The sequence below is a fragment of the Balaenoptera physalus genome, assembly GCF_965194825.1.
Source record: "Balaenoptera physalus genome assembly, chromosome: 8".
NCBI lineage: Eukaryota > Metazoa > Chordata > Mammalia > Artiodactyla > Balaenopteridae > Balaenoptera > Balaenoptera physalus.
In genome coordinates this window covers 100,581,650-100,598,182 of record NC_138887.1, presented here as the reverse complement: position 1 = coordinate 100,598,182, position 16,533 = coordinate 100,581,650, and the positions used below count along the sequence as shown (strand labels likewise).

Here is a 16,533-nt window from a genome sequence, read left to right as displayed (position 1 = left end):
TCTTCATAAGAAAAAGGAACTAAAAACTGGATATTAAAATTGTTTTTAAGTGCTTCCTGAAGTCTTTTAGGTATTATAACTAAGTATTTAAAAATAGTAGTGAATTTTTGCAACTACAAGCATAGACAATGATCTTATCTCCTAATAATTACTGGCCTCCTAGATAGATGGGAAAGGGGGAATCTGTTGTTCCCAACCTCTGATGCATAGTCACGTACCAAATAATGTTTAGAAATGCCACAGTAAGTTAAAAGAAAAAAAAAAGTTCACCTGGAATTCTTGCTTGCAACAGTACATCACCTTATAAACTGGAGATATTTGCCATTATCTCCAATTTGGGAGAGGAAAATAGTACTTAGTTCATTCATACATTCCATGAAAAACATGATTTTAACCATCTTATTCTAATCAAATATGGAGTCCGCTCATGTGTTGAACTTTTGATATTTACTGATGACAAAAAGAAACATTTTCTCTCTACTGAAGACTGTTAGCAGAGCTATTCCAGTACCTACACAGAGCCAGAACACCTGGATTGACACCAAACCTAAGGGCCCTTCATTATTTAACAGTAATTCTGCACAGAGACATGTGCAGACGAAAATGTAGGCTGGACATGCATGTTATTAACAGGCAAGACACGAAGACTGAGAACACCCTCATGCATCCCTATTTTCAGCCTGGAATGTTAGCACAGTTATAAGATTAAGATTAAAATTAAAAGTGAGCATGGTCCCTCAAAGTTAGAAAAACAACCTAACAGAAGACTAACTCTTTGATAAATTTCTGTTTTCTCTATCTACTTTCAAATGTTTTAGGAGTTTCTCATTCTACACAGCAAAATCTTTTGATTGTTTCTGTGAGTGTTTAAGAATAAAATATTATATCCTTCAGTTAGCAGAAAACCCGCTGAAAGAATAAATTTATTTTGAAGTACCACCCAAAGCAAATCCTATAATGTCTTCTAATCACAGCACTATCCATGGGCAAAATATTTTTGGAAATTCCTATGTGGTATAACTTTTCAGACAAATCTCTTGAATATAGTTCAGAAAGTTACACCAATGGTAGCCTTTCATTGAGGAGAAAATGTTCACTAAATTAACCTGCATTTCCTTAAAAAGCAAGGCTTTGAAAGAGCTAAAAAAGACATTCTCAGATCCTCAGAAATAATCAACTGGAATTCTACCAAATCAACTCTTTAAATAAAAAGATGCCTGCTGAGAGAGCCACAGAACCTGACTATGGCCCAGCTGTTACTGAAATAGCAACACGTACTCTGACATTAAGACCACTGCTTATTACAACCTTCTAAAAGGCAAGGTTGAGGGACTTCCCCGGAGGTCCAGTGGTTAAGACATCGCCTTCCAATGCAGGGGGTGCAGGTTCGATTCCTGGTCAGGGAGCTAAGATCCTACATGCCTCACGGCCAAAAAACCAAAACATAAAACAGAAGCACTACTGTAACAAATTCAATAAAGACTTTAAAAATGGTCCACATTAAAAAAAAAAAAAGGCAAGGTTGGTTTGGTTTTGTTTTTGATTAAGCAAATATCTGACAATGAAACCAAAGAGGGTGAAGGACATCCTTGGAAACCATAAACTCTACAGAAATTAGTCAGTCCAGGAGTCTAATTTGCAGTTTATTATCCACTCAAAGACTTGGCATGGTCAGTAATAAATAGGTCACAGATAGTTTTTAAAAATTAAAAGCAACAGGATTGAGAAAACCCCCATGTAATGTTCCTTTGGGGTCAAGATGATGCAGTTTAAGCTGAGTCCTATAGTATCTGGCAATTTTATGCATAAATGACTTTGCTTTGTAGAATGAGGTAAAAACTATTATTCAATGGAGAAATGCAGGAAAGTGCTTAATTAAATTTTAGTGGTAGCAATTCTGTGGTTAGTTTTCAGAAGATGTAGTTCAATACAGCTTTACTGAGTGACTGAGCCAAAAGAGAAAAAAGGAATGAGTTGATTTATAAAGAAATGTCATTATTCTAACTAACCCCCTGAGAGCTGGCACCTTACCCAAGTCTTTCCTTGCTCTCTTCTGGTGTCAGCTGATCAAAGGTTTTTGCTTCTTCAGCACCCAAGAAGGCATCATGGTCATAATCAAAACTCTGAGCATCATTGTGAACTTTGTCACTGAGCTGAGGCTCATGGTGTACACGGTCCTTCTTTTCCGTGGGCTTGCTCAAGGCAAAGGCTGTGCACAGGGACAGCCATGTAAGGAACTGTCGCAGGTCCATGATAATCAGATCTTAAAGAAAAAAGAAAGGTAGTTCATTCAGGAAGCAGTATGCTTAATAATGAAACAAGAAATTAAAAGCTCACATCCAGTTACAATATTAATTTGATATTATCCCAAATGTTATTACTTAATCCATTAAAAAAAAGTATGGTAGAATATCAGACTTGCCAGTTTTACTCTGAGAAATATTCACCAGTTTTCCTCATCTGATTGTAGGCTGACAAGGAATTATAGGAACAAGGAATTACTAGGAACATCCACCTTGTAAGTGGTCTCACTTCAAAAACACCAAAGTAGAACTTTACTCCTTTTGCCCAAGTTCCTAAGATTTAAAAGTGAAAGGACCAAGATTTAAATCCAGACCTACTGACTCCAAATACTTTACTTTTGTATTATATCAGTGGTCTGGTCTTCACACCTGGCTGGTTATTAGAATCACCTAGGAAGCTTTATTAAAAAAAAAAAAAAAAGTTTCCCCTACTGAATTAGAATCTCTGAGGCTGAACCCAAGCATTTGTAGTTTTAAATGGTTTCCAGGTGATTCTGATGGTTGTCAGATAAGAACCAATGATCACCTTCAAAGATCAAACCACTGAGATGGTACAGTGATGGATAACTGCCTTATCATTCTGTATACTTGTGTTTCCCACACCTACCCAGGTATAAGGACCACCTGGAATACTGTTCGAAGTACAGATTCCCCAGCTCTACACTGTACGTTCAGAATCTCTGCAGTCACAGGTGATTCTGATGAACAAGCACAAGGCTGGAACATCTTATCGAAAACAGTGACAAAAAATCGCAGAGAAGCTGCAGGATAGAAACTGTTTAGAACTCTTGACAGATAACCTATGGTACTGTCCAGAGAGGTTAAGGTTTTAGAGAAAACTTTAAAATTAAAAATCAAGGCGGTATATGGGAAAAGAATGTAAAAAAAGTGTATATATGTATATGTATAACAGATTCACTTTGCTGTACACCTGAAACCTACACAACATTGCAAATCAACCACACCCTAATAAAAATTAAAAAAAAAAAAAATCAAGGCGGGAGAGGGGAAAGACTTCCCTGGTGGTGCACTGGTTAAGAATCTGCCTGTCAATGCAGGGGACACGGGTTCGAGCCCTGCTCCGGGAAGATCCCACATGCCATGGAGCAACTAAGCCCATGCGCCACGACTACTGAGCCTGCGCTCTAGAGCCCGCGAGCCACAACTACTGAAGCTCGCGCTCCTAGAGCCCATGCTCCCCAACAAGAGAAGCCACCGCAATGAGAAGCCCGCGCACCACAATGAAGAGTAGCCCCTGCTCGCCACAACTAGAGAAAGCCCGTGCACAGTAACGAAGACCCAACACCACCAAATATAAATCAATCAATCAATCAATCAATCAATAAATCAAGGGGGGACATCCCTGGCGGTCCAGTGGTTAAGACTCCATGTTGCCACTTGCAGGGGGCATGGGTTCGATCGCTGGTGGGGAACTAAGATCCTGCATGCCACGCAGTACGGCCAAAAAATAAAATAAAATAAAATAAAAAATAAAAAAATCAAGGGGAAAGAGTTTCCGAGGCTTTCATATTTTAACTAATCCTTTATCAGTAGAACACAGATTCTGAAGGCTTCTCCCCCTGTGGTGAGTATAAACTTTTATAATTTCATATTATCACTTACTCATTTCCTCTTATGACCAGTCACTCCCTTAGTGGATGGGTAGGTGGTTACTGGGCATGAGGCCTGTTGTAGCTTGAACTGTGTCCCCCCTCAAAAGATATGCTGAAGTCCTAAGCCCTGTACCTGTGAATGTGACCTTATTTGGAAATAGGATCTTTGCAGATGTAATCAAGTAGGATGGGCTCTAATACAATGGCTGGTGTCTTTATAAAAGGAGGGAAATTTGGATACAGACACAGAGAAGAGAATGCCACATTATGAAAGAGGCAAAGATTAGAGTGATCATCTACGAGCCAAGGAACGTCAGTGATTGCTGGCAACCACCAGAAGCTAGGAAGAGGCAAGGAAGGATCCTCCCTTAGGGCCTTCAGAGAGCATGCCCCTACAGACACTCTGATTTCTAATTTCTAGCCTCTAGAACTGTAAGAGAATAAACTTCTGTCCTTTTAAGCAATGTAGTTTATGGTAATTTGTTACAGCAGCCCTAGGAAACTAATACAAGGCTACAGTACAGAGGGACACAGCATCACATGAAAGTTAAATGCATTATCTTGTCCTAATCTGCAGATTAGCCACAGGCTTCACCTTCCCCAGGATGTCACCAGTGGAACTATCTAATCTAAGGCTCATATTTTATATATAAATTTTTTTTTAATTATAAAAATTCTTTCAGCATTGCTTCTAACTCAGTGATCTCAACCTAGACTGTACCCTAAAATCACCCGGGGAGTTTTTATAAATGACCACTGAACCCCTCCCCCTTAACCATAAATATTTTAAAAAGGCAGCCAAGTTGAGAACCAGTATTCTAACCAAATTCTCAAATGGCCATAATAATATCTTAAGAAATATGACTTGAGAGTACACTTAATATGAAGAAACTGCATGTATCTGATCCTGCCTCAAAGTTTTGGGAATTAGAAGGAAGAAAGTGAATTGTGTCAAGGGATAAAGAAATCACATATGCCAATAAACTAGACATATTTTAATGTATCCATCTCCTTGTAACCCCCAAATAGTAACTAAAAGAAGTTACATTGTATTTGCTTGGATTTACAAAGCATTTTGGATTTAATAAACTAAAAAATGCTTAGCACAGCTAACGGTGAGCACGTTACGTTACATAAAAATTCCTTAAAAGTGGAAGGAAAGCAAATAGAGGACTATGTTTAATGCTAACACAATTTAGCTGATTATACAAAGGCACAACCTGAGGTCTCCTTGAGCAACTTTCAGGCTGTAAAAGGGCATACAAGGGCACTATTTGTGATCAATAGGAAAGTAGCTAAGTGGGGAGGTCCAGAAATGGCAGAGAAGGATACATCAATAGAGAGTAGAAAGTGTTCCAGAGTAACTAGGACAATGCCAAAAAGACAAACAGAAATGTTAGCTAAGGAGATAATGGGAGGCAGTCACTTCCCCAAGAGCCCATTTCAAAAACACACAAAAACGGTAATTTTGCTGGACAGTTGTTAATACAGATGAAAACCCATCAGAGGAAACAATGTGGCAGCACTGCCATAAGACCCACAGAGAAAGGGGAAGAAGGTGGTACTATTCTTAAGCTGTTCACCAATGTTAGGACTTGGCTATGCTTCTGAAAATTTATCAATGTTGTTTCGTGCTATCCCATCAAAATACCCAAATTTGTATACAAAGATGTTTCAATTCAGATGTTCAATGATAATAGTTTATAATGATTTAAAAAAAAAAAAGGAAAATGAACTAAACCAAAGTAGTGGTAAATACATATTAAATCTATATTGTGGAACACAACATAGTTTAAGAATGAAGCTGACCTACTCACACTGAAACTGACAAGACACCAAGATATGTTCAGTGAACAAAAACAACAATAAGAAAGCATGTTGTAAAACAATGTCAAGATCTCATTTATATAAAAAGCAAAATCCATCAACCTCCCCAGCTTGTTTACATTTGTATAAAATATAACATATATACACGAAAATGGTGTGGAAGGATAAACATCTATCTGTAAACAGCAATAACCCCTAGGCTGAAGGGAGAAGACATGGGGGTGGGGTGGTAAGGTTCGTGTGGAGTGAACTTCACTACTGTACTGCTGTGTTGTCTTATTTTTTTGTAAATGAGCACACAGTCATGTGTATTATCTTTTTATGTGTATTACTTTCTAAACAATAGCACAAAAATTCTTTGCATTTTTAGGTAGCAAAGCAAACATTTTCAAGCCATTTCTCCAGATTGGAAAAGGGGATTGAAGGAAAAACACACATTTATTCTTAAGACACAAACCCTATTTTATAAAGTAAAATAACACTCCCCTAGGAGAATAACACTCCAGCCCACTCTTCAATAATTGAATCTAATCAATCAGATCAGTGGACCAGTAAAGAGAAAATCAGATTCAGTGGCTCTCTCAAACATCACAGTATGCCTTTATTTTAGGACAAAATGAAACTTCCATTTCAAACTACAAATAATTCTTTAGACAAATAAAATCCTTTAGAGAGATAAGGAATGAGTTTTATGTTGTTATTTTGTGATATATCCAAATAATATCTATAATGTTAGAGGCTTACAGAATCAAGTAAAATCAAGAGTCACTGCAACAGAGGATTTTCCTTATGTCTATTAACAAGGGGGCTTCCCATGTAGGAAAATTTTATAAATGACTAATTACGTCCCCAGAATAATACTCTAACAACTCTTGCATAACACTCTGACAACTTCTGCAAACCCCAAATGTTATAATATGAATTAATGTTTAAGCCCACTAACACTATCAGGGCCTGGGAAGGATACTGTGTAAAGTTTTGATACTGTGTAACATAAAGAAATGTAACAGATTGATTCACTGTGATTTAGAGGGAAAACTACATTTAAGATTGAGGTGTAACATCTTGATACAGTGATAAAAGAAGAATTTCAGAATAAAAGCCAAGTGATTCAGCTTTATCATTTATCCATCTCTCTATCCTTTCCCTTCTCAATTAAACTTTCAATCCTGCCCCTCCACAGGTTCCTCCATTCTGTCAATCAATACTTCTCAGGTCTTCATAATCCAAAATCAGTCTTTCTCAGACCCCGTTATTCCTTCAAGCATGCTCTTCCCTTTCCTTCACCCATACAGTCTCTAGAAACTGCTGTCTCTGCTTCCTCACCACCTACTGTCACCCTGAAATCTGGGTTTCTATCACTACTGATGAAACTGCCTTAAAAGGTCATCAAGGACCACCTGCTGGACAAAGCAATGGTCCTACCTTTATCTCTCTGCAGCGGGCAATGAAAAATCTGCACTTTAGTAAGTTTTAAAAACTATGCACTTTGTGCCCACATATATCAACTCCTGGCTATTAGAAACTAACAAAAGGCCCCTTGTTTTATGAATATAGACACTAAAAAAAGAGACTACTAAATTTATCTAAATCCATATACACATAAAAATGTCCAAATAGAAACAAAGGATATCTCCCAAGACAAAGGATATCTCCCAAGACAAAGGATATCTCCCAAGACAAAGGATATATAATGTGGAACAATGGGAGAAGGAGTATAAAACAACTTCTTACACAAGGCATCTGAAGAACTACATTAGTGCAGTTATTTCTGAAGCATATTTCTCTTTTCAACTAAATGGAAACCAAATAATAGAAAGCTAAGACCCTTCTCTTTCTCCGTCATGAAAGCTATTCATCAATGGATAACAGAACATTAGGAAAACATAATATACTACATAAATGAAGGACTTGGTTGTATGAGTTTTTACCACATGGTCTAGGTGAGTCTGGCCACAGGTTTGTCAATTTTGTTTACCCTTTCAAAGAACCAGCTCTAGGTTTTGTTGATTTTTTTTCTACTGTTTTTTAAATCTCTATTTCCTCTCTGATCTTTATTATTTCCTCTTTCTGCTGACTTTAGGTTTTGTTTGTTCTTCTTTTTCTAATTCTTTCAGGTAGGGTTAAGTTATTTGAGATTTTTTTTCTTTTCTGAGGAAGGCCTGTGAACTTACCATGTGATCTAAAGGTAAATCAATGGTTGGGAAAAATGCATCTCCCCATCTCCCATTTCTCAAATGACCTATAAGTTTCTCTTCCTCAAATTCTGTCCCTCCCTCACCAAGGGTAACATTTAATATTTTTTCTTAAACAAACAGAAAACTAGACCTGCACTGTCCAGGACAAGAGCTACTAGCTACATGTGGCCACCAAGCAGTTGAAATGTGGCTAGTGTGAATTAAGAAGTGGTGTGGGGCTTCCCTGGTGGCGCAGTGGTTAAGAATCTGCCTGCCAACGCAGGGGACACGGGTTCAAGCCCTGGCCCAGGAAGATCCCACATGCTGCGGAGCAACTAAGCCCGCGCGCCTAGAGCCCGTGCTCCGGAACGAGAGAAGCCACCGCAATGAGAAGCCCGCGCACCGCAAGGAAGAGTGGCCCCCGCTCACCGCAACTAGAGAAAGCCCGCGCACAGCAACGGAGACCCAACACAGCCAAAAATGAAAATAAAAAATAAATAAATTAAAAAAAAAAAGAAGTGGTGTGTTACACTTTATGTCAAAAGAATGGTATTTTTGTATGTATTGGATTAAATAAATTATTAATTTCACATGTTTAAAATATTCACCTGTAAATCTAAAGTTACATATGTGGCTTGTATTATACTTTTATTGCATCACGCAATGGTAGAGACACAAATAAAGGGCTAGAACAGAAAAGGTATCAAGTTACTATCATACTTTTGCAGCACGTCACCAATAACGGTCTCCTGCAAAGTTATTTTCATGAATTGCTCCAGTTAATTTATAAGGAAAAAAAGGTAACAGCATAGACTTGAATTTCTTTCAAAAACAATGATAAGCCTTAAGAATTAGTTTTATCCATTCAAAAATTTCCTTGACAGCTCTAAATTCATACCATTTCTCCCCTCCTTCCCAATCATTTTTTATAAAAATCCATTGGTCACAGAACACTTAAAAGTAAGTTTTTTCAGGGGAATTTAGATGTCTGGATTAAATTCAACTTCTGAAGAACGTTAACAGTGGGTGACCCCACAGTTATTCTGGTTGACCAAAGACCCACTGCTCAATGTTAATAGTGGGAGAAATGGGTGTGGTGGTAAAATTCCAATTCTGTGAGTTGGATATTTAGGGGGCGGGGGGGGGGGGAAGGCATTCCTCTATAGTGCAGCAAAAGCAGAATCTCAATACTTAAGTGTCTACTTCAATTGGGGATTGAGGGCAAAAGCCTGACAGCAATTTAACTATACTAAGGCTCAGGTTATAAAGCCTAGGAATTAAAGGTATCTGGTTATCTATCTGATCTTCTTCACTTACAGACTTTAGTACAAGTACCACCAATGGATTATCATATTAAAGTAATAATGTCACCCTTCATGATTTGATAAAAGTTATGATAATGACAAACCATTTATTCAACATTTCTCTAGTGATCGATGGAACAAATTTACATTAATATATTCTAATTCATTCTAGTTCATTAATATATTCTAATTATTTGTGTGACTGAAGGCATACGTTTATTAGTTGAGTATATAAAAGTGCAAACTTTGGCTGTAGAAGAAAAGCTTTGAAATGACAAACTATTACTCAGGTTTCATTAGTTCTATAACCAAAGCAACCCAGTATAAACTTAAAATTTTTCTTGCTACAGAGTAAAGAAAATTTCCTTTAAGAACTAAGTTCTTAGAAACTCTGGGAGAATCAAAGTTTCCTTTTGGCAGATGAAACTTCAATACATAATTAATTACTATAGGAATACTATGTAAAATGTAGCGACAAGAGTTTTGGTCTCTAGTTGTAATTTGCTGTGCATGTGTAACATGCATAAAATGCTTGGGAATCCTTGCTTTAGTGGCAAATGTAAATAAATATAATTTTAAAATCCTAGATGAAAAGACCTACCTACTATGATCACTCCAGCTGGAAGTGATCTGCACACATTCCTCTAAACTTTTATAAGACTTGTTTGTACCATTCCACAATAATGATCATAGGCTATCTTAAGTTGTCTCCTTAGCTCCTCTGTAGATGTACATTTTGGGAAGGCAGGGATCTCAGCTAATATAAATTGATTCCCCTCTACAGTCCTTAACACAGTGTCTTGCACTTTCTGTACACCAAAACATTTTATTGGATTAGTTGGACGGTACTTGGGAGCAACACAGTTCCTGCCAGCTGCCAGTGCTCCCCAACCCCCAATTCCCCTTACCGGATCTGGCCATCAGCCAGCAACAAGAAAAGTGTTATTTCAGCTGTCTTAACTCTAATACATAAATCACAGCATCAACAACATCCATATTTAAGAGTTCATAAAGACAGGGAACTAGGACCTTACGGTCTAGCAAGCATCTCCAATGGCTATCCCTGGCTACATCATGCGTGTGCCACACGCAGAGAAAATGTGTGTTAAAATCAGTGTACTGATCTCCAGTACTGGTGCAATGTACATAAAATGCCATTAAGTATCTTTGGACACATCACTGGACGAATGGAAGCAAACTATTATATTAACAGTGATGATTAAGAGTTGATTTCAAAGCTGTATCTGAGTACTATCCACTCAGGCACACTCCATTCATCTTTGTTAGCTCGTGTTTCTCCCAGTTGTGATTCTCAAAAGAATCCTACTGGAGACCGCTGAATCCCTGTAAATCTCAGATTAGGCCCAGGTAAACTCAGATCTCTCGCCACACAAATACAATTTACAGGTTACCTCTGGACCCTCATTTGTAGTACAATACATAAATTCTTCAATGATGACCACCGTTGGGTACCCGGTTAACTAAATCTACTGAATGAGGTCAAACATGCATTTGTCTTGTGTCAAGTCCCATTCTATGGCAGAGAATAATTTATCAGAAATTCCACGGTTCTCTACCTCTAAGCTACAAAAACAAATTAGAAGGGCTTCCCTGGTGGCGCAGTGGTTGAGAATCTGCCTGCTAATGCAGGGGACACGGGTTCGAGCCCTGGTCTGGGAAGATCCCACATGCCGCGGAGCAACTAGGCCCGTGAGCCACAACTACTGAGCCTGCGTGTCTGGAGCCTGTGCTCCGCAACAAGAGAGGCCACGATAGTGAGAGGCCCGCACACCGCGATGAAGAGTGGCCCCCGCTTGCCGCAGCTAGAGAAAGCCCTCGCACAGAAACGAAGACCCAACACAGCCAAATAAAGAAATAAAAATAAATAAATAAATAAAGGTGCTAATAATTTAAAAAAAAAAACAAAAAAAATCTAATTAGAGGCAACCTTATTCCTGACTCATTAACGTAGACTTTATGGTTCATGCCAGGAAGTGAATGTAATTCAACTCTCAAAGACACTATTCTGGGACTTTGTACACTTAGGAATTCAGATCAAAGGCCCTGAAGTTTTAGCAGGAGACACAGGGAGCTTTTTGCCTTGATGCAAAAGCAGCTTTTGGAACTGCAAATCACACGACTCTTAATCAGGGCAGCTGTAGGGAATTAAGTTTATTGATGAACACAGCATGCCAAAAATCAGAACTAGGGTCTGGAGATAGAAGCAACAATACAAGGTAAAGATACAACCCTTTAATGAAGCTTTTAAAACTACTTTCCTTCGCTGACCGAAGCATGCGGCCAAACATGGAAGCTCGAAATATTCCGTCTTTTCTTTAAAATTAGAGAGTTAAAAAAAAAAAAATCACATAGTGTCTTCATGCTTTCTTCCCCCTTGTTTCTACACCCTCAAAGTCAGCGAACACGACCTTCTTGGCAGATGCAGATGTCCTCTCGGGATGTGGCCCTGCGGCGGAGCTGGTGGACACAAGCAGGCCCAAGTGTGGGAAGTGGCAGGGAGCTGTAACAATAACGCTATCTGACTGCACTCCGACCTTCAGGAGATAAACAAGAGTGACCTTTTCGGACGAGGGGCTTGGTGACTGGCGGGGCCCAGGGCCAGAGGACGTGGCAAGCCAGGCACGAAACTGTACCCCACAGGACGCAAAGCCGGGAGCCGGAGTTCGGAGGGACCCAGGACCCTTCCCAGAGCGCAAGGGAAGGCGAGCGGCGGCCTCCGACCCAGGCTGCGCACCGAGGGTCGGGCAGTCGCGAGCAGCCTCAGGCCCCGGAACCCCGAGCTGGCAGAAACAGAGGCCCTGAGACAAGGAGGCCCTGCCGCGCCGGGAGCGAAGCCCAGAGGACAAAAAGAAAGTGAACAAGGGGGAGGCGACGGCGGAGGGAAGTGCATGGTGGTACTTACCTCTCCCAGTTGCGCCCACTGCCCAGGATGCCGCGGCTACTGCTCACCCACCGGCTCCGCTCTGGCGCGCAAGCACCGCCCAACCGGAAGCGGTTCCGCGCCCCGCTGCTGTCTTCCACGCCGGCAGCCTCCGGACCAATCACCAACAAACCCGCCGCGGACGCACAGCTTCCCCGGACAGCCATTGGCCCTACGGTCTCGTGGTCCGGATTGGCTGGAAAGCGCCACGTCCCCGCGAGCGCGCCGAGTTACGTGGACAGGATTCTCTCCCAACTCTCGTCCCTGGCCTTGTGGGGTTGGCGGGCCCCAGCCCCTTACTCCGAGGGGCGTGTGGGCGCGGCTGTCCGACCGCCACGTCCTGGTTCGCAGCGCTTGACTCGGTCTCCATAGGGCTTCTTAAATTATCCTAATTATCTTCATGCCCACAAGAACCCAGGGCCGAATTAATCCGACTCTATCAGTCGCCAACTATTGATATATTGAATAATCCCACCCCCTCCTTTCCCTTCAGCTCTGCCGCCTAAATGGGGCATCGTACAGGATTTCAGTCGCTGGCTCCGGCTTCATCTCCCACCACTTCTCGCGTGTCGCGCTCGGGCCACCACCATCTCGGTGTTTCCTAACTGCCCGCCCTTTCACATCTCCATAGTCTTTCATTATCAACCAGGAGTGAGGGCGTTTTCCAGATTCTCTGCCTTGTGAATGACAATAGAAGTCCCGGTTCACAGAAATCACGGTTTAGATGTTAGCTCTAGAAGCCTTTCCTGACCTCACTAGGCATAGTAATTCCTCCCTTATTTACCTTCATAGCACTTTGCATCTTTGGTACACTTTGCCAAATTTTGCTATATAATGCTGCTTATCCATTTGTCCTCCTCCAGACTAAGCTCCAGGGGAGAGATCTGCCTTTATTCATCTTTGTACCTACAGCTTTGAGTTTACTGCCCAGTTCAAAGTAAATGTCTAATAATGTTGAGTGAACTGAATGGGTGGAACCCAAAGAATGTCCCTGACTGAAGAGGAACACAGGAAATTATTAACTTATTCATTCATTTTCAAGTCATGAAATTAAAGTTAAATTAAATAAGGGCTACTATGTTTGCAATGTCAATGAACTATAAACCTGTGTTCTTAGCTCATAAAGCCTCTATAGTTTAAAATCCAGTTGAGACACGTTGTATGCTCATGAGAGAGTTAAATACAAAGCAACTCAGTTTACTTTAAACATCAAGATGAGAGGTTGACAACCAGTGGGAATTCAAAGTTGTGGCCCTGACCCTTGGTGGCAACCAGAGAGGGCTTCCTAAGAAGGTGTGACTCAGGCTAGACTAAGAAATTTCTGAATGCCCTATTCAGCAAAAGGAATAACAGGAACAAGGGCAAGCAGGGGACAGAGTAGGAGGTAACTGCTTAGGTCAGGTAGGGGATGAGGGAGGTAAAAAAAAAGAGGGGAGTGGGGGAGCCTGTGCTCTGAGGAGCCTGAGTTGAAGGCAGTGGGAATTGTGGGTCTTCTTCTGAAGATTTCTAAGCTTGTACCTTTGTGAGGTTGAAAGTGTTCTTTCAGGGAGGTGCATCTCCTAATAGGGGTTAACTATAATAGAATAGGTTGCATCAGGAGATATTTAAAAAACTATTTTGAAAATGCCTCCTTGAAGTCAGGCACTGCACTAGGTGCTGGTGAACCCACAAAGAATAGGACATGGTCCCTGCCCTCAAGGACCTGCAGCCTAGTGGCAGAGCCACCATCCTGGAAGTGTCCTAGAAGAGGCTGGATAAGGTAGTGGGACTCTGCCAGAGATGGGGCCTGTCAACCCTGAGATTCCCTGTGGATGAGGGCTTGGCCTAGGCAAAGCAAGAGAAATGCAAATGAACACTTCTATACAAGGGAATTTTAAAAAGTGGGAACAACAATTTCCTGGACTCAGTGACTGCTTGGAAGAAGGAAATGAAGACGGAACACTCAAAAATTTAAAGCTGTAATCGTAGGAAACTGGGAGAATGAGCTAGATGAGTGGAGGACGGGGGAACTGAGTTGAGTTCAAGACATGATGAGTGTAAGGTGATGGCAGAACATAGAAAAAGAAAGAACCAATAGGCTGGAGGAGATACTTAGGGTCACTGGCCAGGCAGCAGCTGGTGGAGCCATGAGAACCAATGAGCTTTCTGAGGAGAGAAAAACAGATTAGGCCTCATGGGAGCCCAAGAGTTAGAAAGAAAGCAGAGGAGGAAAAGGACATGAGGGCTGACACACATAAGAAGTGTCACCATAGCTGTACCAAAGGCCCATCTAACTGTGGCTTCTGTCTCTGAGAGAAGCACTGAAGGACTGTTTATGGCAGGTATAGTGATGTCAGCCTCAAAAGGCTGATGATGTTCTTCAAGCATCCCAACTCTGCTCATGTGGTGCTACTGAACATTCACTCCACAAATGAATGTATTGTTTCCTGTATGCAAGACACTGTTCTAGGCTCTGGGGATACAGCAGTGAACACAATGGAACAAACTCTCTCATGGTGCTCATATTCTGGTATGCGGCCAATAAACAAGATAAAAAAGCAAAATATACAGAATGAGAAGTGGTGATAGGTACCACAGAATGATATAAGGCAGGAAAGGAGAAAAACGGGTGTCAGGACTATCAGGAGTGGTGTTGCTGTCTTTGAGAGGGTGGCCAGGGATGGCTTATGAAGAGGATGACATGTGAGTGAACATCTGAAGGTGGTGAAGAACATCCCGGGGAAAGGGAACAGCAAGGACAAAGACCCTGAGCTGAAGCCTGCTGGAGTGTTTGAGCAGCAGCAGGAAGTCAGGGTGGCTGGGTACAGTAATTGAGGAGAGGAGAGGACATGAGGTCAGGGAGGTAGTAGCAGGGATGGAGGTAAAGGGGAGAGGGACACCATGCAGGGCCTTTAGGCCATTGTAAGGACTTTAGCTGCTACTATGAATGAAGTGATGTAGAAGAGACTGGCTAACTATTTACCAAACTGTTTCTTCTTCATCCTGTGACACAGCTAGACTATATTTCCCAGCCCCCCTTACAGCATGGCCATGTGACTGAGCTCTGGCCAAGGGAAGAGAGGCAGAAATGATGTCCACTACTTCCAGTACTGGCCATGCAAACCTGCCACATGCCATTCTCCAAGCTCTTTCTCTTTCTGTGGCAACCCTGGAAACTGTGTAGTGCAGATAGCAAGTCACAAGATAGAAGGAGCCCAGGGTCCTGTTAAAGAGCCACTCCATGAACAGGATCACCCTTTTTGGACTTCTCTGTGTGTGAGAAATGAACTTCTGTTGGTTATTTTATGCCATTGATATATCAGGGTTTATCTCTTACAGAGGTAGCATTACCTTGACTAATACAGATGGGAAGCCATGGGAAGCCATTGGAAGGTTTCCAGTTCTCATTGGAGCAGAGAAGTGACATGACCTAAGATTTTAAAAAGGTCACATTAGATTGAGAAGGTTAACATTAGAAACAAGCAACCCACTTAGGAGGCTTTTGCAACAATCCAGGTGATGATGGCTTGGTCCAAGGTAGTAACAGTAGAAATAGTGAGAAGTGTCAGATTGTGCATATATCTTGAAAGTATCAATAGTTTAAAAGGGTTTCCTGATGGGTTGGAAATGGTGTGGAGAGAGAGGAGTCAAGGATGACCGCAAGGTTTTGAGCAAGTAAAAAAATGGAGCTGCATTTACTAGGATAGAAAAGACCTTGTGGGGAGCAAGTCTTGAGGGATACTATTAAGAGATTAGTTTTGGACATATTGAGATGCCTATTAGATATTCAAATGGAGATGTCAAGTAGGCAGTTGGAGCTCACAGTGTCTGGACTAGAGATAAAATTTGGGAGTAACTGGTTTATGTGTGGTATAAAACCATGTGTTTTGATTAGAAGAGACCCAAGACTGAGTCCTGGAAATTTCTAGTGTTTGGAGATGGTGGTGGGGGTGTTGATGAGAATGAAGTAGCAAAGGAAACTGAGGAGAAAAGCCAGTGAGGGAGGAGGAGAGCATAGTGTTCTAGAAGCCAAGTGAAGGAGGTGTTTCCAGGAGAGATCACGTATGTTACGCGCTAAAAGTGAGGTGAGGACAGATTGACCATTGGCTTTAGCAATGTGAAGATCAGGTTTGGTGGGGTAGTGGAGGGGTTAGAGAGAGAATGCGAAGCAAGATGTTGGAAACCCTTTCAGGGAGTTTACTATAAAGGGGAGCAGAGTGGGCAGAGGGGCCAAGAGAGGTTTTGTTTTATTTTGTTATGTTTTTAAACGGAAGAAATAACAGTTATGTTTCGGAGAAATACCAGCATGTTTGTTACTGATGGGAAGGACCTAGGAGAGAGAATCAAACTGATGATGTAGGGAGAAGGGAGAGTTGCTGGAGCAATGTC

At 41.3% G+C, this 16,533-nt stretch overlaps 1 protein-coding gene across 2 annotated transcripts in view; it reads right to left on the bottom strand.

The window, feature by feature from the left end:
• Positions 1-12,299, bottom strand: part of CALU (calumenin) — a 28,618-nt gene extending 16,319 nt beyond the window's left edge. For both annotated transcript variants that reach the window (XM_082472399.1, XM_082472400.1), the window contains exons 1-2: positions 12,148-12,299; positions 2,032-2,263 (exon numbers count right to left, since the gene is read on the bottom strand). In XM_082472399.1, the coding sequence (XP_082328525.1) occupies positions 2,032-2,252 (221 nt within the window). In that variant the 5' untranslated portion in view covers positions 2,253-2,263; positions 12,148-12,299. The remainder of the gene's footprint in view (positions 1-2,031; positions 2,264-12,147) is intronic.
• Positions 12,300-16,533: the final 4,234 nt, after the last annotated feature.